Here is a 24,581-nt window from a genome sequence, read left to right on the forward strand (position 1 = left end):
GAAACCTTAAGTATCCGTAAACCAGGTATTATATGTGAGCTTAATTATTACTGAAAACTGTATTAAGGCTGACACAGCCTACAGCTACTTGAAATCTTCTTAATTAATGTTTGCTTTCGGTTTGGATCAACATGAAAGGATTAGATAGCATTGTATGGGTATGACCCACCCGTGTCTGAAAAACGACCAAAGATGACATATTTGGTCATGGTAACAGAAGAGCTTTGACCAATCAAAACACTCCGGTGAATTTTGATGAACACTACCTGATTACCTGATTGGACACCTCTCTTATGATATCGGTTGATTGGATGGTATCATAGTCGAACCCATGATATAAATTCAACCAAACCGGTGACTGTTGCATACTGGTGCTTATTGAACAAAGGCGTGTCTCTCTGATTTGATATTTCTAAAGTGTTATTAGTGAGACGAGATGATCTGTTTGATGGTAAATGGCGGTAAATTGTTAAATTATTATTTCTTCCATTCTTGGGCCTGTTTGATAAGTCTTTGGAAGATCTTTCGGGGTTTTCAAAGATTGTTGAACCAAAAAATGGTCTTTTTTCCTTTGGTAGTGAAAGACTGAAAGACGGGAAGACAAAAAGACCTGTGTCCTAGAAATTAAAGCTTGCAGAAGCCCAAGACAGCTAAAAATTGGGAAGTTTCAAATAGAGCTATCCATCTTTACCAGCCTAAAATTTTTCATTTTACAGTCTGGTAGACCATGATAGACCAGGATACTTATCAAATGGTCTTGATCTTTAAATGTCGAGTGGGGTATTGAATTATGACTCCAGATTTCCTATTCACAAGAACTCTATCCACACCTACTCACAAAACACTGCCCCTGTGCATTGGGAACATCTCCCCATGCATAACATGTAATATAGCATGAGATGTTCCCTATATATGGCTGCGATCTCATGTGGATAGATGTGAGTAGAGTCGTCATGGGTATGAAATCCGGACTCTTGAATTATCAGAATCCCTTGACAATTCTTATGGTCACCCCTTTGGATTATAAACCAGATAAACCAAAATTTTTATAATGGATAGACTGATAATATTAACGGCTTACCGTTAAGTAATATGGTTGTTGATGCAGGAGATGGTTTCTGCCGATGGATTGTCATGCTAGGAGGATTTCAAAATTTCAATAGATTTTTTTTTTTTGTTTCCTTTGACTGTGTTTGAAATATAGCATATAAACTTTCTTAGCTTTTGTTTCCATTAGGTAACTTGGTTGATGGAAAAAGCTTTTGTTCCTATTATAAAAGAGGAAACAGTTCCATTCGAGGTGGATAACCTGCCAATAGAACAAGTTCCAACACCCTACCAACTTAATAAGACATGCACATCTGACTATGAAATTGGGATTCACCATAAAAGTGGAATCCACCATGTAAGAGATGAGTGGTGTCAGATGATGTTGGTAGGGTGTTGGAAGGTAATCCGGACTTGTTTCATCCACTGATGACAAGGCCACGCCTTCTTGTTCCTGAAAATTTTTATAGATGGCTTTAACACTGACATCGACTGTGAATTGGATTTTTCCTCTTTTATAATAGGAGCAAAATTCAGTTCTTTGTTGATGTGATGATAAGGAAATTTGGATATTGGGGCTGATATTAGGGGTCATTCTTTCAGCCCGGTTCTGATAGGGCATGGCCTGGCCTGGCCTAGCCTAAAAATTCTATGCTTGGGGTTAGGTTTTGTGTTCAGACTAGCCTGCATTAAGCCTACAAATTTCACAGTTGGGACCGGATCCAATACTTCAGACTTGTCCTACATATATTTATATATACGTTATACATAATTTATAAATATATGTTATTTTATGTATTTTATATAAATGTTATAATACGACACCAATAATAAATATTTCATATAATGTTTTATATTATATAATGTCTAAAATAAATTGTATACACAAATTATACTACATAATATAAATAGGAAAAATTTATGATGCTAAAAGACATGACACCTCAAGGGCTTTGATCAATCAAAACCCATTTTTATGATATCGCTTGATTGGTTATAATTTTTTTTGGATATCATATCTTTCTAGCATCATAATTAAACCCTTTAAAATATTATATATATTTAATCATTTCAGACAAAATTTATAGGCCAGAATCAAGCCAGTACCAGCCCACGTTACACTTACATTCGGACATGTGTTAAGCCAAGTCCGGCCCGATCCATGATGACATGATGACAATCAGCCCCCATAAGATTACTGGGGAGCTGATTTGCCCTTGACCTCCGCTCCATCGTCATGCTTGTCAAGTTGGACTAGCTGGGACTAGCTGGACAAGGTAGTGTGGGTCCTATGGGACGTCTTTGTTTTCAATTTGCACACGTCTCAATTCTCGACGGATTAACACGCTATCTTCTCGCACATGGTAACTCACATTTGGTACGACAGTGTCGTAGCCCTGCGCTTAAACAAGTAAATCAAAGCCTTAGATGAGTCGTTGCAGTATATTTGAAGGCCATGATTTTCTGTTTTAGCTCTGCGCTACGACTGTGACAGTGTCGTAGCAACTGTGGGGTCCATGATTTTCCTTCTTGGTTAACTTGCCGTATCGCCGCACACGCGTAACAGACAACAGTCCCATCTACGTTGTCACGTCACGTAACACCTTCCGTCATTCGCCACGTCATCTTACGTTCCGCATTATAAAATGCCCGAGTTTCTGCAATAAGCGTACTCTATATCTTAAACAAGCATAATAACTAACATGCGCACACAGTTCCCGCCATCCAGCGCCCACGGTTCACCTTCACCAACTGATCGGAGGTTAAGTGCTCTGGTCAGACATCTCGGTGTCGGAGATCACTCTGCTTCCTCCATGGAGTCGCAAGACCCTAATCCCGCCATCTCTCCCTCTGCAACCGCGGCCTTCTCTGGCGATTCCGTGTTCGCTAACATTGTTCAAGCTCCCGAGGATCCCATCTTGGGGGTAGTCTCTTCGATCCGCCGTTTTTTCTTTTTAATTCTTTTGGATGCTTTTCGTTCGATTATTTTCTTCGTTGCTGTTTTACTTTAAATTTCTAGTATTTTTCTTAAACGGTTTCTTTGTCTTTTCCGAGTTTTTGGATGTCCTAATTGGCGTTTGATTAGATTAGCTGGTCCTCGATGAATTATGTAACGGTGATCGACTGATTCTTATCGTGGATCATTTATAACGTGTTTAATTCTCAGATCATCCTTGGTTGGTTCTACGCTGAAGTTGATCGAGATCAATAATTAGAAATTACATAAATTAGTCTCTTTCTGTGGCGTTTATAGTTCTCCACTTTCTAATCTATCGGTGATGTTCAAAGGAACTTAGTAGCATTGGTTTATGCATTCTATGTTCCGTTTCTAATGGAATATCACACTAGATTAATAATGACTTAGTCATGTATATCTAAGATTTGGTAATATTTCAGGGAAAGAAATAGAAGATGGCATTCCCTTGTTCTTCTATAGGTATTATGTAAAAACTCAATAGTTATTGATAGGGATGTTCTAATTGTGTGCCTGAAGTAAACTGTAGGTACTCATGAGGTTCTTTGCCACTTTATTTCTTTTGCATGGCACATAAATAACAATTAAAAAAAATTGCTGCAGATGATAAGTTATACAATTCTTTTCAGGTGGGAAAATTTAAGAATATAATCTAAAAGTATTTTATGAGTGACCTTGCTGCCTTTCTTGATTACTGTTAAAGGTCCTCCTGTTCATACAAAATGTTGCAACTGTAAGTGCAGGATGGATTGCACTTATCTCAGGTGTGCAAGCGTGTTATATTTAACATCAGAACCCCTATTCAACTACAACTGACCAGTAACATGCTTGCACTTCCAAATGAAGAAAAGAAAAGAAAAAAAAAAAAAAGAAGTCTTCTTGCTTTGCATATGATGTTGCAAAGTTGCAAAGTTTCTTTTCTAACTCCGTAACTCGCTTCAAAATTGAAGGCTATATTTCTGATTATATTCTATACTGTTGTTTTGACAACCAAGACGCCACTGTTCTAATCAGTGCTAATTATTTATGATGTAAATTCAACCAAACAGGTGACTGTTGCATATAACAAGGATCCCAGCCCAGTAAAGTTGAATTTGGGTGTTGGTGCTTATCGAACAGAGGTGTGTCTCTCTGATTTGACATTTCTGAACTGTTATTGCACTCATATGCAAGCATGGGCACATAATGCACTTGCTCACCACACATTCTTTACTTGTTTCTTGTGTAAAAGTTTGCTGGATTGATTTTTCATAACAGGAAGGAAAACCTCTTGTTCTGAATGTGGTAAGACGAGCGGAGCAGTTGATAATAAATGACCAGTAAGCTGTTAAATTATTATTTGTTCTATTCTTAGTTTGTACGTATTACTTACTAAGTTCTGATTTGCATAATGTTCAGGTCTCGTGTGAAAGAGTATCTTCCCATTACCGGAATGGCAGATTTCAATAAATTGAGTGCTAAGCTCATTTTTGGTACTGACAGGTACAAACCACAAATGCTACACACTCCTAAGTTGATTTTATAGATGTCAGTTAAAAGTTAAAACTTATCAAGAGATTTGGCATGAATCCTATATTCTGTTGAATATGGTCCGTGGAACTTTGTATTGTGTCTTCTACAGTCATTTGTATTTGTTCATATGCTTTCTTCAGTGAATTGAAGGTACTAGTTAAATCAAGAAAGCTAGATTCTTTTCTCTCAAAATAAAATGGTTGTCCTTTGTAATTTTGGCATAAAACTGTAGCCTTCATAACAGAGTCAACATATTTGCAACATCATTGAGACACAATACTCACAATTAAAGCAAATTGAATCCCCAACATTTATGCACATTTAGAATTTACCATAACAGAATTGAAGATTTCAGGGTTTTTTTTTTTTTCTTTTTTCTTTTGAACTTAGATCTCCCTTTCTTTAATTTAAAGCCTTTTTTTTTGGCAATTGTCTTGCTAAACTGAACTTATGGATTACTGAAGGAGTGAACAACTTCAAAATGATAAAACTAGAAGCGCCTTTTTGTAAAAAGGAGAAAAGGGAGGCTATGAAGTATTAGATGATCATAGAAAACTCTTATTTCTTTGAATAATAAAAAGGAGCAATTTTAATCATACATAAATGTTCTCTTGTATTCCTTACAAATGTACCATATACCAGACATGGGAAATTGTAACATTTGAAATGGGTGCCAGTGCGCCCTAACTGTAAGTAATAAGTGGGCCCCAACCACAATATTCCAGATGTCTGGTTCGTGGTTGCAAGACATACAAGGAAAAATGTATACTTCAGAATTTTTCAAGAAAAAGTTATATTTTCTTGAGTATACTTGTGTACCTTAGTTGTTCTCCCATATAGCGAATATTACATTTCTGTGTACTTTATGCTTGTGGTTCTTGCTAAATGTAATAGTTTGCTTGCTTTGAAAACAGCCCTGCTATTCAAGAAAATAGGATAGCAACTGTCCAGTGCTTGTCTGGAACTGGCTCGCTGAGGGTTGGAGCTGAATTTCTGGTAAAACATTATCACAATGTAAGGAGCTTAACCTTTTCACTCCGTTTCCTTTTGTAAGATGATTATTTGAAGGAATACTTTAATTTAACTGCCTACCTTGCTTGCAGCGTACAATATATATTCCACAGCCAACATGGGGAAACCACCCCAAAGTGTTCACCATGGCAGGGCTGTCTGTGAAGTCTTATCGTTATTATGATCCAGCCACACGTGGATTGAACTTCCAAGGTTTGGATTTCTCTTTGTTGGACTTTATACTATTACACTGTTATTTCTGGTCTTATGTTTGGGACTGTACTTGATTGCCTTTGACAGTTCCTTAGCATGGACTATCCATTTCTTGTGATGAATAATTCATTTTTTTATTTTGAAATTATGATTAAATGAAATATTTTACAGTTTTTACCTTTTTTTTTTACAGTTTTTACCTTGAATAGTAGTATGCTTGAGTTTTCTTATACTATTGACTGCTTGCAGGCCTGCTTGAAGACCTTGGTTCTGCCCCATCAGGAGCAATAGTGCTTCTTCATGCATGTGCTCATAACCCAACTGGTGTTGATCCTACAACTGAACAATGGGAGCATATCAGGCAGCTTGTAAGATCAAAAGGGCTGTTACCCTTCTTTGATAGTGCTTATCAGGTAATTGTGACTAAGCCTAAGTCCAGTAGTTCTTTTTTTCCTATTATTAATGACATTTATAGCAAAACAAGAGAAGTCAGAATGAGGAGTACCAAAGGAGGGAAAATCCCCATTGTAATCAGTTTTTTCTTTATTCTTTAATAAAAAAATTCTCTTTTTTTGATAGGAAACGGTAACTTTCATTAAGTTTAAGATTATAAAATTACAATTTCCACCTTCCTAAAAGGTGACCCCTCATAACATAATCAAATTATAAGCATGCCCAAAATAAAGTCTCCCTATTAACCCCTTGCTTTGCTAAAACATTAGCCAATCCATTTGCTGTTCTCCTAACCCAGTTAAATTGTGATCCTAACTCCCGTGTCAAATTCATTATTTCCCTTATATGCTGTCTAAGGGGCCAAGCGCCCAAGTTCCTTGTTTGCATCCAGCCCTCCTCCACACCCTGAACCAGTCAGACCCCCGATGCACCCACTATAGGGGCATATCGAAGGGGTCCTGGAACGATACGTGTCGGCCGATACGGGCCAATACGTGTCGATACTTTGAACCTTGGTTGGAAGCCCAACTGTTTAGCCAATCTGAGCCCCTGAAGGAGCGCCATTATTACTTCTGCTCTTAGTGAGCCACTCAGCCCTAAAGAGCCAGAGAATAGGGCCAATTCTCTTCTTTCCATATCTAAACACACCCCCAATTCCAGAAGGACCAAGGTTTCCCTTGGAGCTGTCATCAAAGTTCAGTTTCACAGAAAACTGTGTGGGTGGGGTCCACTCGTCATTAACAATAGTAGGAGGGATGGAGGAGCCTGCTACTATGTTCCAGCCTCTAAGCAAGTCATCTATAGAAAAATCCTTGAAGAGATCCATAGTTTTCAGCCAATGTATCACCTTGATGGTGATGCCTTTTATAACTTGAAGCATTGTTTTTTCTTGCCCTTGGAAAATCCTGTTATTTCTCTCTTCCCAAAGTGCCCACACAATAGCTGCTCTCGTTGTTCTTCACATCACCCAATAAAGACAAAAGGTCTACAAGAACTAAACTAAGTTTTAACTATTGCACCTAGCCCACATTAACCAACAAACACGATATTAATCCAAAAGAAAATACCATACAAATCCAACCAATAATAACCCCAGCTCAGTCTCATGCATCCAGCCTATTAAGAAAGTACCTTTCTGTTGATTTCCTCACAAATAATAGTGGCATCCTTTCACTAAGGCTGTATTTGGTAATTTGGTTGCAGTGCAATTTTATTTACACTAGTACAAATGCATGGGAGTGCAAATGTAAAAAAATGCAAATGCTTGTTTAAGTTTGTTTTGGATTTTACTTTATTCTGCTTCTTGTCTTAATTTACTTCATTTATACTGCCATGGTTTTGCATCAGTGCAAATTTATTTCCTATTGTTCTCAATAGGATAATGCTGTTTGTGGCATTGCCAAAAAATCTTGCCTAATATCTGAATGCCTTAGCCTGAGATGGCTAGGTCCTTAACTCTGGATCAGCAAACATTCAAATTTAGATCTTGAGATGCAACATTCCATGCCATAACATCCCATCCTAGCAACCCTTACAAAATGTCCTTTGTGACCATTTATATTCCTTTCTTTTTTTTATTTAATTGGTACATCATATAAACTTTTCCAAATCTCCCATCTCAATCGATTTTGCTCCAAGGTTCTCAACACAGAGCAGAGATTTTCTGAGCCCAAAGAAATTATAGATGCAAAATTAACTAGGCTTTTACATAGCACAAGGATAGTGGTTAAGTTTTGAAAGTTGTGACTAGAAAAGACAAAAGTACCATTGTTAATGGACTTAACTAATGGATTTTATTGACAACATAGGGTTTCGCAAGTGGAAGCCTAGATACAGATGCACAATCCGTTCGAATGTTTGTCGCAGATGGTGGTGAATGCCTTGCAGCTCAGAGTTATGCAAAGAACATGGGACTCTATGGGGAGCGTGTTGGTGCCCTAAGCATTGTAAGAAACTAAAAGAGCCAACATGAAAGCACCCATTTATATTTTAAAATTTTAGAAAAGAAAAACTAAGTTTCTTAACCTGCACTGTATGCGCTCTGGCTCAATGGCTCTCATGTAACTTCGTTGTTGTGCAAAATTTTCATTTTACAGGTCTGCAGGACAGCAGATGTTGCAACCAGGGTGGAGAGCCAGTTGAAACTTGTGATCAGGCCCATGTACTCTAATCCACCCATTCATGGTGCATCCATTGTGGCCACCATCTTTAAAGACAGGTAGCTTAAATGATGCAATTTGATTAGACTAATTTGATACATTTTTATGAGCTAGACCAACTGAAGTATACTTAGAGTAAATACTATTGCCAGATCTGAGGCCAGGAGTTTTTCCCCCATATGGTGACAGTTCTCTGGTTGGTTAATTTCATTTGGGAGATTGGCTGCCTGTTTATATCTTTTGCATCTTTGTGTATTCCCTTGGGTATAATCTTCTTTTTTATTGTATAATACCAGTTGCCTCTTTTTTCCCCATCTCTTAGAAAGAGGAAATTAAAGAAAAAAAGCTAGTATTCTTATTAGGAAGTCTGGAATCTATATTCTCTACAAATAGCAGCAATTTGGTTTATGCAATTTTATTCATTACCTCACTATGGGAAGTGCAAGTACATAAATATATGGTTGAGGTCACCAATTCACCTCTCCCAAGTCCCAAGGTCTTGGATATCTAGGACCAACATTGGTTAATGGTCCTTTTTCTATTGGGGTTTGGTTATATAATTTTTTTTTGGACCCCAACCTTAAACTGTGCCTTAAATATCTTTTGCCTGCAGGGATATGTATACTGAATGGACCATTGAGTTGAAAGCCATGGCCGATCGGATTATTAGCATGCGTCAGCAACTTTTTGACGCTTTACGTGCTAGAGGTAAGCTAATTTGAGCTTTCCCCCTTTTGGGGATCAGTTACTTGTTTTCTGTTGTGGTGTTAGTCCATCTATTAACGTTACCAGTATAAGTGGTAAGTTTTGAACGTGGACTTGTGTTTATTGACATCAGTGCTGTAACTGGTATATGTTAGTGTTGAGCTTGCTATTTTCGTTTTTTTTTTTAATAAATGAGCTTGCTATTTTCTATTTTCCCCTTTGGATTGGCCCTTAGTATTGAAACACCCAACCCATTATACGTACTAGAGCCCACTGAAAAAGATGGAATTTATACCGTCTTTCTTATCACATTTCCAGCCATCTATGACAGCGAAGTAACCGTATTTCCTTTCTGTGAGGTCATTCCTGGAAGGGATAAAAGTTGTTCTGGAACATTAAAGGGATAAAATAATATAACAAGACGATGTTTCTTGCATGTTATAATGAGCCATGTTTTGATGTTTATGTTCCTACCTCACATGAACGCCAAGATGTTTGTCACCATTCTGAAGTTTGGACATGGTTCTTTGTCTGGACTCTAGAATGCCACTCTGCAAGAACACAACAAAAACACAGCACTATTTGCATCCAGAAAGGTTTTCTAGTTAGGTTGTGTCTGAAAGTACCATTTCTTTATTTGCAGGTACACCAGGTGACTGGAGTCACATTGTCAAGCAGATTGGAATGTTTACTTTCACGGGGCTGAATACAGAGCAAGTTGCTTCCATGACTAAAGAGTACCACATCTACATGACATCGGATGGGAGGATTAGCATGGCGGGTCTAAGCTCCAGGACAGTTCCACATCTTGCAGATGCTATTCATGCGGCTGTTACTCGTGTTGCCTAACTGTGTTTTCGATCCTTTTGGGTTGTAATAATCATCTCCTCATAACTTGTACAAGTTTACCCAGCCTGGTGTTGCTGGTAAAACTCTGGCTCAAGTTTTTCTTTTTTGGACCAGTTTTAATGAGAAGATTATTTACAATAGTATATTTTGTCTTACTTATTGTCATTGATAAGTAGATGTTTGAGGAAGCTACGAAGTTTTATTATAGATGAAGTGAAATAAAACCTGAAAGCAGAATTTGCATTTTCATGCATTTGTACTAGTACAAATGAAATTGCATTGTAAACAAATGGAAAGTCCCAGTGTAAACAACTTAAGTGCAAATTCCCGTATCTGTACCAGTGGAAATGGAATTGCTTTGCAAATAAATGGAGCCTAAACAAAATTTTACAATGGAACTACTGTGGCATTCGTACTCGATAAGAAGTTTAACCAGGAAAAACAGAAAATTTTCTGAAAAGGCCACATTGCGTTTTGGATTTTAAGTACATAATGAAAAAATCGAATTTTCTTAAAGAAAACCAATTAATATAACGGATCTGTTTGTTTGAATGTAGAAAATGTGGAACCTTCCTTGCTCTGTCAAATCTTTCTTCTTTTTTTTATTCTTTTTTTTATTCGAACCAACTGATAGTGGCCCAATTGGTACGGTATCTAGTTCGTTGTAGTGGAGACTTGGGGTTGTAGGGTTATGGGTATAGACAAGTTTTCCTGCTTTTTTTATAAGAAAACATAATTAAGATGGGAAGACAGGGATGATTCTCATCATGCACTGCATTTCATCTTATTGTTCTTGTTATAAACGTTGTGATGAAGATGGTGATTGGTGATAATGAAAATCGGTTCATGACACCTTGTCTAGGAAATCCCAATAATTCATTTCTCTGATACCCATTTAATCTGGGTATCCAAACATTGGAAGTGATTCTCACCAACTGCTTTTTGAGTTGCAGCTTGCAGCCAAGCAGTCCCACCACCTGCGCCAAGTTTCTTGTCATTGCTGCACAGTCTGAACTAGAACAGATGTTACTCCTGACTCCTGTTGTTTCAGCGGTTATTTCAAGAGTTTGAGATTTGTTTCTTAAAATAACTAAACAGGGAGGATAAACCTGTTTGTATTGATCATGATTTTAAAAAAATGACCTGGAAATGGAACCGTTCTGGCCACCGGTTTCCGGGCCAATGGATTGACCGTCCAGATCAATGGGTCATTGACTGATTCAATGGTTTTTGGCCAGGGACTGGATTTGGGTAAAACAAAACCGATTGCCTGGACGGTTCCCAGGCCGAATGGTCCAACTGTCCGGGTCAACGGCGGTTCGAAAGCCATGGTATGGATGAAACTAATAGTAATAAGGGAGGTCCTGGATCCATCAAAAAAAATAAGGGAGGTCCTGGCAACAACAAGAGTTCTTAGAATTATCATAGAGTGGAATAATCTGTTGATATGGATGATATCAGAACTATAAGAAGGCAATTGGCAAGTAGAAACTGGAGTCTTCATGCCTAATGTATTTATTTACACCAATAAGGGTTGAAAAAAATAGAGCTTCCTAAACTATAGAAAATTTCAAATTCCCATCCCATTTGTGTAAAGCAATAAGCAATGAAAATGGACAGGGTATGGATCCTTGGTTACGAGGTATGCTCTTGCTTGAGATTGAAAATAGCTTCAGAAGAATGCTTTTAAGCCTCAAATCTAGATTGCATCTGTTAAAACTTAGATTTAAGCAAAAGATACATAAAATGAATTCAATTTGAAGTGTCCAAATGGTAACTGAAATGAATATGTCAAAAGAACAAAAAAAAAAATCTAACAAATTACCACTGGTTCGTTTGTTGGTTTTATTGTCATTTGAAGGAAAAAATAAATAAAACAAAAGATTTATGTTTTCTGCTAATAGATGAGGTCAATGGTATATGAGTGTTACAGGCAACTCAGTCAGTTGTTCCTTTTACAATTCAATTGAGCAGAGAGAACATTTCAAGAAATTCACAGAAATTTTTTGAAACCTAGCTGAATCCACTTAGTACAATATCACTTACGAAAAATATATAGACATCAAGTATTACAATGCATGACAGCCATCAAATCAGAAGAATAGAGCAGGTGCTCACAATGTACACTAACTGTGAGTGTCATCGTTTTCCACCATGTCTGTGTTTGTTGCACTTTTGCATGTAAAAAGGGCAGAAAGCAAAGTTTTGTGGGAGGGGAGGTATTTGCTTTCTTACATCAATGCAGTTTTTCCCATACCATTGACCGTTCTAATTATCTTGAGCATATCCCATACCATTGACCATTCAAGGATTTCCATCAGTCTGGTAATACAAATCTGAGAAGAAATCACAACTCACAAGAAGAGCCTAGACTTAAAATATAGAACCCAGCATTCCATCCTAAAATTACTTGGGAATACATGCACTGAAGCCCTTCTTCTCTTCATGCAGCTAAACAATCTCAAAAATAAATAAATAAATAAAGAAATATGCAACTCTGCAATTACCAGAGAAACTTTATGCAATCCAGAAGCCATGGAAAGTTCTCATTTTTAATTCCCACAAAATCAATGACATAAATTTGGAGTTGCTACACACAGGTATACACAAATCTGATTGTTGACTCTATGTCAAGCTCCTTCAATGGTTGAAAACTACCTCAAGGTCATCAAAAAGGATCCAGTCCTGATAATCTTGTTAATGCAGCCAAACTCAAAACAATTTGATTATCTTTGCAATAATCAACATACGGCCTATGGACAGAACAAGTAAAGCAGGCCCATTCAATGGCTGATTCGATTCTCTTTTCCATAATGAACAGATATCAAATTCATATAACAACTAAACCAAACGGAACATAAACTCAGTCTAAATTGCAGCACCTATCACCAACCAGAACCCCCCATAAAAAAAGAACAGCCAAATAAGCTAGACTAAAGCATGGAGTGATTAAAACGAAAAAGAGGAAAACAGTTCATTACATTTGAGATCATGATGGACGAATTTCAATCATCCTCACTCAGACTTTTCAGACTCCAACGGGATGCCGAGCTCTTGCGGCAAGGCCTCGGTAGACTTGGGAGCGTTCTTTGCAGTGACCGGGATAGCGATGAAAGCCTTAGTCTTGCTGATGGGTTTGCTCTTCTCGAGCTGCACAAAGTCACCAACCTTGAACCGGTTCTCTGGGTCATGAGCCTGAAACTTCTTCTTCTTCCTGACCCTCCTCTTGTACTTCGGGTGTGGCGCTAGACGCACCACCTCGACTGCAACTGTCTTGTCGTTGGTGGCACAAACAACCCTCCCTTGAAGCGATTTCATGGCTCGAATTGGAGGGAGAAAAGAAGGCGGAGATGGATTTGATGGTGAGAGGGACGAAGAGGGTTTGTTCAATAGACGAACTGGGGTGGACCCATAAAGGAATGGAGAGCTGATCTTGAGAGATTTTAATGGAGGGAGCTGAAGAAGCGAAGAGGGAGAAGTTAACAACATTGTGCTTCGAGAGGGAGGAAAGGAGATGCTCCTCTTTTTCTCTTATCCTTTCTCTGGATGAGGTGGGGTGTTCTACATATCAATATCGAGCAGTGAGAGGGAGCCTCGCTGATTTGTACTGTACCGGTTCCTTGTTCGGGTGGGTATGAAATGGGCTTAACTCGTCCTATATCATGTCATTCAGTAATAAAGGGTAAATTATAATAAGTGCCCTGTAATTTGGGGTGGTGACAGATAGCTACGCTGAACTTTCAAATACTTGGGTACTATGAATTTTTAAAAATAGAGATTTGGGTCCATTCGTTATTATTTCGTCAATTAAACATTACATAATATCAAAAATACTTTTTTCATATATGTTTGAGATCACTTTTAGGTAATTAAACGTTTCCCACAATGACGTTTTCACATGGATAACAAATAACATATTTTTTACGACAACATTCTTTGGTGATGATTTTATTCCACAAAATAATCTTAAAAGTCCGCAAAAAAAAAATGTATTTTTAACATTATGTAATGTTTAATTGATGGAATACTAACGGATGGATCTAAGTGTTTATTTTTTAGAGTTCAGGATAATCAAGTGTTGCAATTAAAAGTTTAGGTACCCATCTATAATTTATCCATGAATAAATGAACTGGTTCACAAATTTCCTTATCCAGAAAACCGATTAAGTAGGAGTGTCAATTGGATTGGATTTGGTTCAATCAAATCGAGTCTAATATAAGTCCATTATAGGTCCAATCCAATCATATGAAATACTTTGGACCGATCCAATTCAATGTCTAGACCACCCAATTTATTCAAATTAGTTTTAATTTAAATTAATTCCAACCCAAACTTGGTCCATCGACACCTGTATTCTTATCTTTTATCAATGGATTAGATATCGGTTCAATCCAATATAAATCCATTACAGATGGACCAGGTCCAATCCAATCCAATAAAACTTTGGACCATTAATTGTCTAATTCAATATGTTTTATTGGTCCGTCCAATCTATCTAAATTGATTTTGATAACTGGTCCATTGACACTTAAGGGTGCAACTTGGACAGGCCCAACTCAAATTCAAACCGATCCAGCCCCCAATTTTATATGAGCTAGGCTTAAAGTTTTGGTCTTCAGGCTGGGCCTGTGCCCAAAAGTTTCGGCTTTTAAATTTTTTGGATTGTGCTTGGGGCTATTCCTTAGGAAGCCTAAACCCAGCCTAAACTTATCATAACTCGAAGTCAGCCTGATGATATACATGTATATATATATATACATACATACATATTTACATATACATGCTTACATGTACACGCATGAATATCAACTATTATATCCAAACCAACCTGAACCCGAACTGGGTCCAAGCCCAACCCAAATACATTAAATTTTAGCATGGGGTTGGGTTCAGGCTGAATAGTTCAGCGTTGACCTTTGGCTTAGGCTAAAGCCCAATTATTAGGATTGGGCCTGTATTGAGTTAAAACCCAGCCAGCTCAGACCGCCCGAGTTGCACTCCTATTGACACCCCTCCGTTAAGGCTATATGTTTTAATGCATTGTGGAGCTTACTTAATGGTATAATTTAATCAGATACGTCGCTATGCCATGGAAGGTCGTAATGCTACCCCGTCTTGTATAGCACCTCTTGATCTAGAAAGAAGAAAGAAACGCTGTACAAGACTCAGCTTTGGGCTTAAAAAGGTTTTTAAAAGTAACACTTATCTAACGCTTAAAGGCTTCAAAACATTGCAACATAGAATAATAAGCACTGCTCATGGCTAGAAATGATCCAGAACAACAAACCAATTGATAGTAATTGGGTGTTTGGTTTCATGGGCGTTTATTCAATAAATGCTGTTAAATAGGCATTACTTCAGCAGTTCCTCTCTCTTGTTCTTTCATATGCATCGAGAATGGCAAAAGTGGATTTCGATTTTTGTGCATGTCTACCGTTTGGGGAAGTTAATTTTTAAAGCTTCCACAAATAGTTAGGCGTTTTTCCACTGTTACGCTGATGTGGAGTCTAGTGGCACTTAATTGTTATAAATGGTTGTAATTATTACCTTTCTCGATTTTGCAAACAAATAAAGTACAAATGTTAAATGAAAAAACATAAACATAACCAAATACATACTAAATGAAAAAAATAAAAAAAAAGTGATAAATGTGTAGTGCCTTTAATGGACTTCCATACAAGAAAATAGTTGTGATTCAAAAACTATCATCTATATCTATACAAATATAAAGGGATACTTATTTTGGTTTAAGTGCAAGCCATAAAAGTTGACTTCAAATACCATATATCATATACAAATAATAATTACTTGCAAATATACATAGCATGTGCTATGAAACACTTTGATGCCAAACAGAACCTTATATTATGCACTCTTTGACTATGTCACGGGCAAAATAGTTGGAATTTAATAAAAAAAAAAAAAAAGAGTTGATGGACAAACACAAATGAGACTGGATAAATCGGATCATGTCATATAACTTGAAGTTAGTCTTACCAACTGGACCAAACTGGCCTCATCACCAAGTCTAATTAATTTGACTCCCGAACGCGGTTTAGGAGACTACTGCTCATCATTTAGCAAATACCTGATACTCCCAAGTTTTTTCAACACCTTGTATCGGGTGGAACTCAAGAGCTACTGCACTAAAGTAGGAGAGATCACATTGGCATCCCAACTGTGTATTGGATTCTTTCAATGACAAGTACAGGAAATGTTCCCGATGTAAGTTAAGATATTCATATGGAATGCATTCTGTGGGGTGCAAATGTGAACCCAAAGTAGGAGTCACAAAACAACACTCAGGATTGGTCAGTTGGATATTCAAGTGGCCTTTGATAAATTTGAAATCTGAAGTCTGAAAAGTTAAAAAGATATTACAAGTGTGTCTGAAATCTGAAAAAAAAAAGGCATAAATATTTTTCTACTTTTTAGAGGCTCTAAATAGATAAACTTATTTGTGTTGGACCAAACCTTTAACATCTTAAATTTTCTGATTTTACTATTTTATCCTTAAAATAGACTACCTAATAATTTAGAAGAGCTTTTTCACATAGTATTTTTTGGCGTTGTAAAATAGTCCTTATATGGAAAGCCATGAAACTGTATTTGGTAATAAAGCCAAAAAGTCAAAAATAATTAAACTTAAGTGAGCTAAGAAATCAATTTCCAATAAGATTATTCAGAAACAGCTCAATCAACCCTAATGCCCTCCCAAACGGACTCTTAATAGTGGGCCCGACTATCATATAAAAGATATGCAGATGTCATAATCTTTTGTTAATATTATTTGGGAAAATTTCCAAGAGGTACCTATACTTTAGATTGAGTGCCAATTTAGTACTCCAACTTTAAAACATGACAATCTAGTATCCAAATTAATCCACAATCTAAAACCCAACATTAATCAACCATTAAGTGGCATGCAAAAAGACAAAAATACCTTCAAATATAAACTACCAACTTACTCCTGTGTAAACTCCTCGGTACTGGAAATGAATCATAATATTGAATGTTGACCGGAGTTCGATGCTGCAACTTGGGATTTTATCGTATGAAGGGGCAAAGAGAGCCCGGTATTAAGTCTTAGCCACCTGAAGTGGGAGAGAAAGAGAGAGGTAGAAGAAACGACGGAGAAACCACCACCGGTTCAGATCTGTCACCAGAAGTTGCAGCAGCAACCTGAAGTGGGAGAGAAAGAGAGAGGTAGAAGAAACGACCAAGAAACCACCACGGGTTCAGATCTGTCACCGGAAGTTGCAGCAGCGAATAGAAGTTAGGAATGCAGAACTGGTTCAAATCTGCCGCTGCTCTGCTTCTCTGTGAAGAAGATGAACAGTGTTTGAAAATGATGTCGTGAGCCTCAGTGCAGAACCACAGCAATTGCCAACGCTGCGACATGCCTCAGTGCAGCCATGGCGGCACAGCTTGTTTGCACCCGATGATGTCGTGAGCCAAAGACTCGTGGTTCAAAGCAGCAGTAGCGGCAGTAGGGGGGAAACGGTGTCTGGGAGGCGATTGGGGGCAACGCAGGAGAGAGAAGAAGAAGAAAGTGAGGGGAGAGAAATGAGTAAAGAAAAGAATGTCGTCGTTGCTAGGAGTAGCAACGGCGGTTCGGCTGGAGTGACTGTGACAGGACCCGATTGTTGTTCATTCATTTCATTATTGCTAGACTTTGCAGAATAAAGTCATGCAAATGAAATCCACTACCAAGCATGAGAAGAAAATTCCAGAGCTGACTACACAGTGTGAGCGAAAGACAGATGAATGCTATGAGGCTTGGATGTCCCTGACAGCAGCAAACGAGCAGCTACAGAAGGTCAGGATGGAACTGATGATAAGACGTTCCATACTCACTCTCTGGGTAAGATGAAATCAAATAATGCAAGCCTGATCTTCGGTGGCAATGTTGGGGTGGAACCAGGCATGGCCGGAGCCATTGCTGCAAGCATTCTTCGGTGTGGCGAAGAATTTCTGACTGGTGGTGGATGAAAGAGATTTGGGTTTCCAGAACCTGATTTTCATTTTCTTGAAAAAAAAATGATGAATGGTGTCTTTGTGTTCCGTTTCATTTTCTTGAAAAAGAAGATAATGAATAGTATTCAAGGTAATTTTAACATTTTTAAAAGTCTTAAATAGCAGCAAGTTGACATAATATACATAACTGACGGTTTATTAAGATAGGTATTAGATTGTCGCAAAATGAAAGTCTAGATATTACATTGTCACAAAATAAAAGTTTAAGTATTAAATTGTTGAGTTTTAAAGTTGGAATACTAAATTGACACTCGACCTAAAGTATAGGATACCTATAAAAAATTTTCCCATATTATTTTCTTATAATGCATACTATGACCTAAGTTACTAACTATCGAACATAAGCATGGCCTATAAATTAGTTTCAAAGATAAAAAATATCCGAATTTGAAGATCAGAGCCATTGGATTTCTATCAATTCCCTTTGAACAAATAATAAGAAATGGCAAAATCAGAAAACAGTAGCACAATCTCTCTCAACAAAGGGAGAGTTTTAATAGCCATAAGGCCAGATAAGCTAGAAAAGAAATATGAGATCATGAGATCAGGAAAAGGATAAGGTTATCCAGCTACAGCCCACGTTGAACCACTGAAATGGGGTTCCATCCATCCCTGAAAATGACCCGGTTCTCCACGTGGCAAGCTCAAATCCAGGCAAAAGATCAACCCTGAATATTTGTGAAAATCTCGCATACCATGCTAAAGAAGGAAACGGAGGAACTCTCTCAGAGTCTCAGTTGAGGAGCAGCAAAGGCAAAGACAATGGCGTCTCTGGCAACCTTGGCCGCCGTACAACCAGTCTCTGTTAAGGGCCTCGGAGGGAGCTCCCTCACAGGGACCAAGCTTTCAGTCAGGCCATGTCGCCGGAGTCTGGCACGGACAAGCATTAGGTAACAAACAAACAAAACCCAACTCGCCAAGCATTAGTCGTTTGGGTTCCAAACACTGGTTATTAGTTAAACGTTGAGCGTTGCTGTTGTATGCATGTTCTACTTTGAAACAGGTCCGGCGCAGTGGTGGCGAAGTACGGCGACAAAAGTGTCTACTTCGACCTGGAGGATTTGGGCAACACCACCGGCCAGTGGGACTTGTACGGCTCCGACGCTCCTTCACCCTACAATCCTCTTCAGGTTTGCTTTTTGCGCACCTCCTCCCTCAGTCACTAGCGTATAGTTTACCGTTATGTCGGGTAATTTTGACCGTTAATTACAGTTATAATAGGATGGAACTGATTTGGGCACATCCCATTATCAAAACATGGGTACTCAAATCACTTGAAAAAAAAAAAACTACTGTTTTAGGCCTTTTGCATTAGAGAAGATCAAGGGTTTGTTTGTTTGAATTCCTTCGGAATTTGATTGAGAGGGATTCCTCACTTACATAGAAGAGCAACACATGGGGATGTATTTGGACTATCAAAACATGGGTGCTCAAATCACTTGGAAAAAAATTACTATTTTAGGCCATTTGCATTAGAGGAGAAGATCAAGGGTTTGTTTGTTTGTTTGAATTCCTTTGGAATTTGATTGAGAGGGGATTCCTCACATAGAAGAGCAACACATGGGGATGTAATTGGACCCATTAGTTGTGCCAAGTTCATGGTTCTATCCATCTGATGGTCATTACGTCTGCTTATGTTATGGTTGCAGATGCCTAAACATGACAGTGCATTTCTAACTATGATGCATTGTTTCTTAAACATATCTTTGATAAACCCTTTCTTATGGAAATGCAGAGCAAGTTCTTTGAGACATTTGCAGCTCCTTTCACCAAGAGAGGATTGTTGCTCAAGTTTTTGATTTTGGGAGGTGGATCTCTCCTTGCCTACCTCAGCTCTACGGCTTCAGGGGACATCTTACCCATCAAGAAGGGACCACAACTACCACCTAAGCTTGGTCCGCGTGGCAAAATCTAAATTATTTAGTGGCTCCACATCCTTCAGTTCTCTTCATTTTGTTGTTGTCTATCTTTTTTTATTCAAAATGTAAGTATGCTCAAGCATTCTTAAGACCAAGATCAGTGCTTGTTATTTCAGAATCAGTGATACTATTGTTATTAGGTGGGAAGAAAAAGGGGCTTGAAAATTCTTGAATCATAGTTTTCTGGTGCTGAGACCTGTTCATTTATCTTTACCAGCTAGAAATATGTAGATAGAGGGTTATGGAACTAGTGATGCAACGAATATACATCAGTCATCAGTAGCTACAAATGTACAAAGACAATTAAAGCCATAGAAATACAGAAGAATGCATGTCACACTTCCCTAACTACAATTGGAAGCAAACCAGTTCCAATTGCTCCTTTCCGAGCATAAGTGTTTATCTCTTTCTCACATATACTCTACGTACTATCGTCTTGATCTGCAGATTCCCTCCTTTGTTCATTGTCTCCTTGATCAAAATTCCAGCCCATGAAATCTGATAGTGTCATTGCACCGTGTGTCTCTGTAGCATTCTTCTCCATCTCTTCACCCATTGATTCTATTGATAGTTTTCTCTCTGAATCTGTGAGTGATGGATTCTGAATCAATGAGTCCGCATAGAGGACATCATCAATCCGGGACAGGACTGTATAGGCCAAGCTTTCAAGTACCCTTGAATAGCTCTCTAGGACTGCCTGCCCTACATCCTGTAGCTCAAAAAAAAAAGCTGGTATCAAGTAAGTGAGGCATAAAAAAAAAAAACAATATAGTCATAATATTTCTATCCATACCCGGTTGTACTGAATCTTGCTTATGTCAAGTGCGGATTGAGGAATACCCGGAAATCTCTGCTTAATAAGGATTAGGACACTTTCTGCCCTCTCTTCAAAGAGCTCTCTTTTCTCCAAGCTCACTGCTGAACTCCAAGAAGATTTCCCATCTTTGTTGATCATCTTCCTCTTCCAAATTATAATTGATGCCTCAATCCTATTTTTGAGGTCGAGAATCTTGTGCTCTGTTGAAAGGTCCATAGTTGAGAGGAATTGCTCTGGATCAAAGAATTCAACTGTAATACTTCGATAGATTGAATCTCCAAGGCTTGCTCTCCCATTCTAACAAAAAAGAAAGAGGGAAAAGAATCAATTAAGGCAGAGTTCTGCAGGAAAAAAATGACATTTTTTATTGTTTTACCTTGGGTAGGGATTCGATATAGTTCTCGGGGATGTCCATTTCTGCTAGTACTTGAGCATTTATGGCCATGGCTGCTTTTAATACTTGGTTCACAGAATCCTTCTGAAAGTGCATCCATTTTCTTGCTCCATCAGAGAGCCCATTCGGAGGAACCTTGACAGTGGGTAGCCACCATTTCTCATCGTGAGCCCTCACACCTTTCTCAGAATCAGCAGCATCTCTGGACACATACCAGAACTCTTGCTTTTCTTTGAAGTTATCTAAATGCCCCTGTTTATCATAAACCCATTGCAAATTGAAAACAAAAGCCAGGGTAACCCATAGGAAACAGTCTTCCCCTATAGATCCAAACGAAAAACAAGAAACAAATTCAAGTCCTTACAATAAGCATGGCATCAAGCTTGCGCAAAGCAGGAATGTTCATGCGTAGATCAGTTCGCTGATGTGTTACCATTATCTATTTGTACAAGAAAAGGTAAGATGGATGAATTTAAATCCAACTTTGACATTAGGGGGAGGAAAGAGAGAGAGAGAGAGAGAGAGAGAGAGGTAACCTCCATGCTTGTTCCATCCTTGGCTTTCTGTTGGGAAGGAACAAATTCCACAATGTGATCAGTTACAGACAACAACCAATCGATTTCCTTTCTCCACCTTGCTTTCCTCTCAGGTGACATGGGTTCCAATCGCCATTGCTCCCCAAAGACAGAAGCTGCATTAAATTAGGAGGAAAAAGGAAGAAAAAGAGAATAGCAAGTAGTTAGAATTATCATAATTGGGTCCATTTCACTATATAATACCATGATCCTTCCTATTTCCATAACACATAAGTGCAGAAAATCCCAAAATTGTAAGAATATATGATATTACATAACAGTCTCGAACAATCGATAAGAACATGGGTTTTCTAGACAATTTTGAAAATAGGTGTTGGAATGCTATATAGCACTGAAATGAATGGAATGGCGAAACAGGATTCATGTAGCAAATTCCATATAGTTGGGATTTGGGAAGGCTTAGATGATGATGAGGTGTTGAGACGTTGTACAAAATGTACGAGGATGTCATCATCATGAAGAAACCAATGAGTCATCAGCTTATCTGTTTTCTTTTTTTCTTTAATAAAATCAAGTTCATAATATATTGTGCATTCCCTGGGAAATAAATAAATCACAGGATTGATTAGAAAAAAGCAAAAACAAATGAACCTGCAAGGTTGGTAATGGCATTTGACAAAGCCAGAGCTGATGAAACACCCTTCCCTCCTCCAGACATATCTTCACCCAATAGCAGCTTGGCAAACCTTTCTTTCATCAAGTCCATATCTGAATTTTGCATAATTTGTTCAAAATGGGATGTAAGATTCCATTACCCAGAACAATACAGACAAGATGAAAAAAACAAAACAGAACTGCAAGTCACCTGAATGCGGTTTGTCCTTGCCATGGGAGCCATTGCTTGCACCTCCGTCCTTTCCATTCTCAGAGCGGTTGGGTGACACACCATTCTGTTGATTTTCCGGTGGTTGGTCTGAAGATCTTGATCCCTGGGTCTCTCCATCCTGCTGGGTATGATGTTCATGTATCAAGCCATGCGCATGACATCCAGCAGCTGATGCAATGTCATGCATCATACCTCTCAGGTGGAATGACTTTGACTTTCTGAAGACGTGATCTTCACCTTCTCGGACCATTGTGTGTATTCGAGAAAAGTTACAGGGAATGGACAATCAACTGGAGAACTTAAACGATGTTCACATGAAGAAGGTACACTGTATAACAGAGATTGAAAGAGAGCCTACACAACTTGTGGGAGAGAGTTCTTATTTTAATTAATTGGTGATATTACGAGAGAAGTGCAGAGGAAGAGAAACCCATCTCCCAAACGAGAAGCTAGATTTGAAAACACTGGTTGGGAGACTCGTTTCTTTTCCTTTTTCCTTGATTTGATGAAAATTAGATACAGATGTGGAGGTACAGTTTCAAGGGGTTTATCTTGATTTCTGTTTTACGTGTCAATGGAACGTGGGGTGCTTGTTTGACAAAGAAAACGTGAGGTGGTCGGAGAATAGACAATGGTTTGTTTTAATGGTTCGGAGGATTGGATGGTTGAGCTTTGGTTTCAAGGGTCAAAGCCTGCAAAAAGCTCGGGAAGAAAAACCACCTCTCTCTCTCTCTCTGATAGAAATTGGTGACAATGCATACAAACATGGTTAAGAGATCAAAAAGGAGAAATGAAAGAGAGCTAGCTAGATTTAGAAGGCTATATTTGGTTTGATAGAAAATAAGAGAGAATCAAAGTTTAGGAAAAGTTCTTAATAAAATTTGTGAATTTTTTAAATACTTCCCACAACTTTCCATTTCTCTCTTATTTTAGAATGAAGGTTGGGGAAAAAAAGTATAAGCTATATGTTTTATGGCATCAACTTTTCAAGCACAAATCTACTCAATGAGTTCTTGAGTATGTAATACGAAAAGGAAGAAAATAAGAAAGAAAATGTTAAGGAAGAATGAAACTAAGGCCTGAAATTGATTGGTAAATGGAGAAAAAACAGAAGAAAACGCAAAACAGAGTAGATCAAGAATGCATACAAAATTTACATGATCGGCTTGTAGCCTTTGTCTATGGGTGTTAAAAGGAGAATAAATCCACTATAGAACAATAGGGATTACAGTCATAGTGTATAATTGTATATAGCCTTCCTCACCAAAATACACTAGTTTAATTAATGGATCACACACATCTACCTATCTTTTCTTGACTCTCAAAAGACAAGATTTCTTGTGGTAGAGGTGGTAATTCGTATTCTCATGGCATGTCAAATTTTCAAATACAAATACTGTTTATTTATTACATGTGTAACATGATTCGACCCATGTAGATTTTGTTCACGGATTGGGTTTGGGCTGGGCTTTGTCTCTATATTAACAGAATATAGTTAGGCCCAAGTTTGGGTCCCGTTAAAAAATTGAAAAAAAAAATATTTTTTACTTAATGAAAAACTAATTTATTTATATTAAAAGACCTTACAACCCAAAAATAACAAAAGATCTCACTATGACTTGAAAAACAAGGTGATGAACAAAAAAAACAAAATATTATATATATATATATATATATATATATATATATATATATATATACGTTTTATTATATAAATTTATTTTTTACTATATAATATATTATCAAGTCAGGATCGAGTTGGGCTTTTTTTGAGAAAGCCCAAGCCCCACCTGAAAAAAAGTTGGGCCTGAGCTTGAGGCTATGGGCCTAATTCATGTCCAAGCCCGACTTAGAACGGATTGGGCTGGGCCAGACTGTCAGGCTACCTGGCCCATGAACATGTCTAGACGCGTGTAATCTGAATTAACACATTTAACTTATTTAATTATATACTAAATGACATGTATAATCCGAACTAACACAAAATTTACACGATTAACCTAATTAAATGAAACAATAAATAGATTTGAATAATAAAATAAACATCCAATAATTTATTATTTAAAT

At 37.8% G+C, this 24,581-nt stretch overlaps 4 protein-coding genes across 4 annotated transcripts; 2 read left to right on the forward strand and 2 right to left on the reverse strand.

The window, feature by feature from the left end:
- Positions 1–2,481: 2,481 nt before the first annotated feature.
- Positions 2,482–10,067, forward strand: LOC104595171 (aspartate aminotransferase, cytoplasmic-like). Its single transcript, XM_010255781.3, has 11 exons — positions 2,482–2,972; positions 4,072–4,143; positions 4,280–4,341; positions 4,421–4,504; positions 5,449–5,548; positions 5,638–5,758; positions 6,008–6,171; positions 8,020–8,157; positions 8,308–8,429; positions 8,984–9,078; positions 9,719–10,067. Exons 1-11 carry the CDS (start codon positions 2,751–2,753, stop codon positions 9,922–9,924), a joined length of 1,386 nt encoding a protein of 461 aa, XP_010254083.1. The 5' UTR covers positions 2,482–2,750; the 3' UTR covers positions 9,925–10,067.
- Positions 10,068–12,693: 2,626 nt separating this feature from the next.
- Positions 12,694–13,545, reverse strand: RPS17 (ribosomal protein S17). The gene has a single exon (XM_010255782.3). The coding sequence runs from the start codon at positions 13,411–13,413 to the stop codon at positions 12,940–12,942; it is 474 nt and encodes a 157-aa protein (XP_010254084.1). The 5' UTR covers positions 13,414–13,545; the 3' UTR covers positions 12,694–12,939.
- A 5,101-nt stretch (positions 13,546–18,646) lies between these two features.
- On the forward strand, positions 18,647–20,057 carry LOC104595173 (photosystem I reaction center subunit VI, chloroplastic-like). The gene is made up of 3 exons (XM_010255783.3): positions 18,647–18,852; positions 18,966–19,092; positions 19,698–20,057. Exons 1-3 carry the CDS (start codon positions 18,725–18,727, stop codon positions 19,875–19,877), a joined length of 435 nt encoding a protein of 144 aa, XP_010254085.1. The 5' UTR covers positions 18,647–18,724; the 3' UTR covers positions 19,878–20,057.
- On the reverse strand, positions 20,047–23,040 carry LOC104595432 (rop guanine nucleotide exchange factor 9-like). Its single transcript, XM_088897167.1, has 7 exons — positions 22,494–23,040; positions 22,280–22,396; positions 21,629–21,783; positions 21,457–21,531; positions 21,075–21,344; positions 20,675–20,995; positions 20,047–20,590 (listed from the first exon to the last, which is right to left on the reverse strand). The coding sequence occupies exons 1-7, from the start codon at positions 22,762–22,764 to the stop codon at positions 20,303–20,305; spliced, it is 1,497 nt and encodes a 498-aa protein (XP_088753293.1). The 5' UTR covers positions 22,765–23,040; the 3' UTR covers positions 20,047–20,302.
- Positions 23,041–24,581: the final 1,541 nt, after the last annotated feature.

Source organism: Nelumbo nucifera, chromosome 2 (assembly GCF_055504915.1).
Source record: "Nelumbo nucifera cultivar China Antique chromosome 2, China Antique-T2T, whole genome shotgun sequence".
Lineage (NCBI taxonomy): Eukaryota > Viridiplantae > Streptophyta > Magnoliopsida > Proteales > Nelumbonaceae > Nelumbo > Nelumbo nucifera.

What these genes read in the sequence shown, in the direction of transcription:
- LOC104595171 (XM_010255781.3), top strand. Translation starts at nt 2,751, where the DNA reads ATGCGCACACAGTTCCCGCCATCCAGCGCCCACGGTTCACCTTCACCA. An exon ending in TTGGTGCTTATCGAACAGAG is followed by an intron (nt 4,144 to 4,279) that starts GTGTGTCTCTCT and finishes TTTTCATAACAG; the next exon opens with GAAGGAAAACCTCTTGTTCT. An exon ending in GTGTTGGTGCCCTAAGCATT is followed by an intron (nt 8,158 to 8,307) that starts GTAAGAAACTAA and finishes TTCATTTTACAG; the next exon opens with GTCTGCAGGACAGCAGATGT.
- RPS17 (XM_010255782.3), bottom strand. Translation starts at nt 13,413, where the DNA reads ATGTTGTTAACTTCTCCCTCTTCGCTTCTTCAGCTCCCTCCATTAAAA.
- LOC104595173 (XM_010255783.3), top strand. Translation starts at nt 18,725, where the DNA reads ATGGCGTCTCTGGCAACCTTGGCCGCCGTACAACCAGTCTCTGTTAAG. An exon ending in CTGGCACGGACAAGCATTAG is followed by an intron (nt 18,853 to 18,965) that starts GTAACAAACAAA and finishes ACTTTGAAACAG; the next exon opens with GTCCGGCGCAGTGGTGGCGA. An exon ending in CACCCTACAATCCTCTTCAG is followed by an intron (nt 19,093 to 19,697) that starts GTTTGCTTTTTG and finishes ATGGAAATGCAG; the next exon opens with AGCAAGTTCTTTGAGACATT.
- LOC104595432 (XM_088897167.1), bottom strand. Translation starts at nt 22,764, where the DNA reads ATGGTCCGAGAAGGTGAAGATCACGTCTTCAGAAAGTCAAAGTCATTC. An exon ending in AGCTTGATGCCATGCTTATT is followed by an intron (nt 21,345 to 21,456) that starts GTAAGGACTTGA and finishes TATGATAAACAG; the next exon opens with GGGCATTTAGATAACTTCAA. An exon ending in ATATCGAATCCCTACCCAAG is followed by an intron (nt 20,996 to 21,074) that starts GTAAAACAATAA and finishes CTTTTTTGTTAG; the next exon opens with AATGGGAGAGCAAGCCTTGG.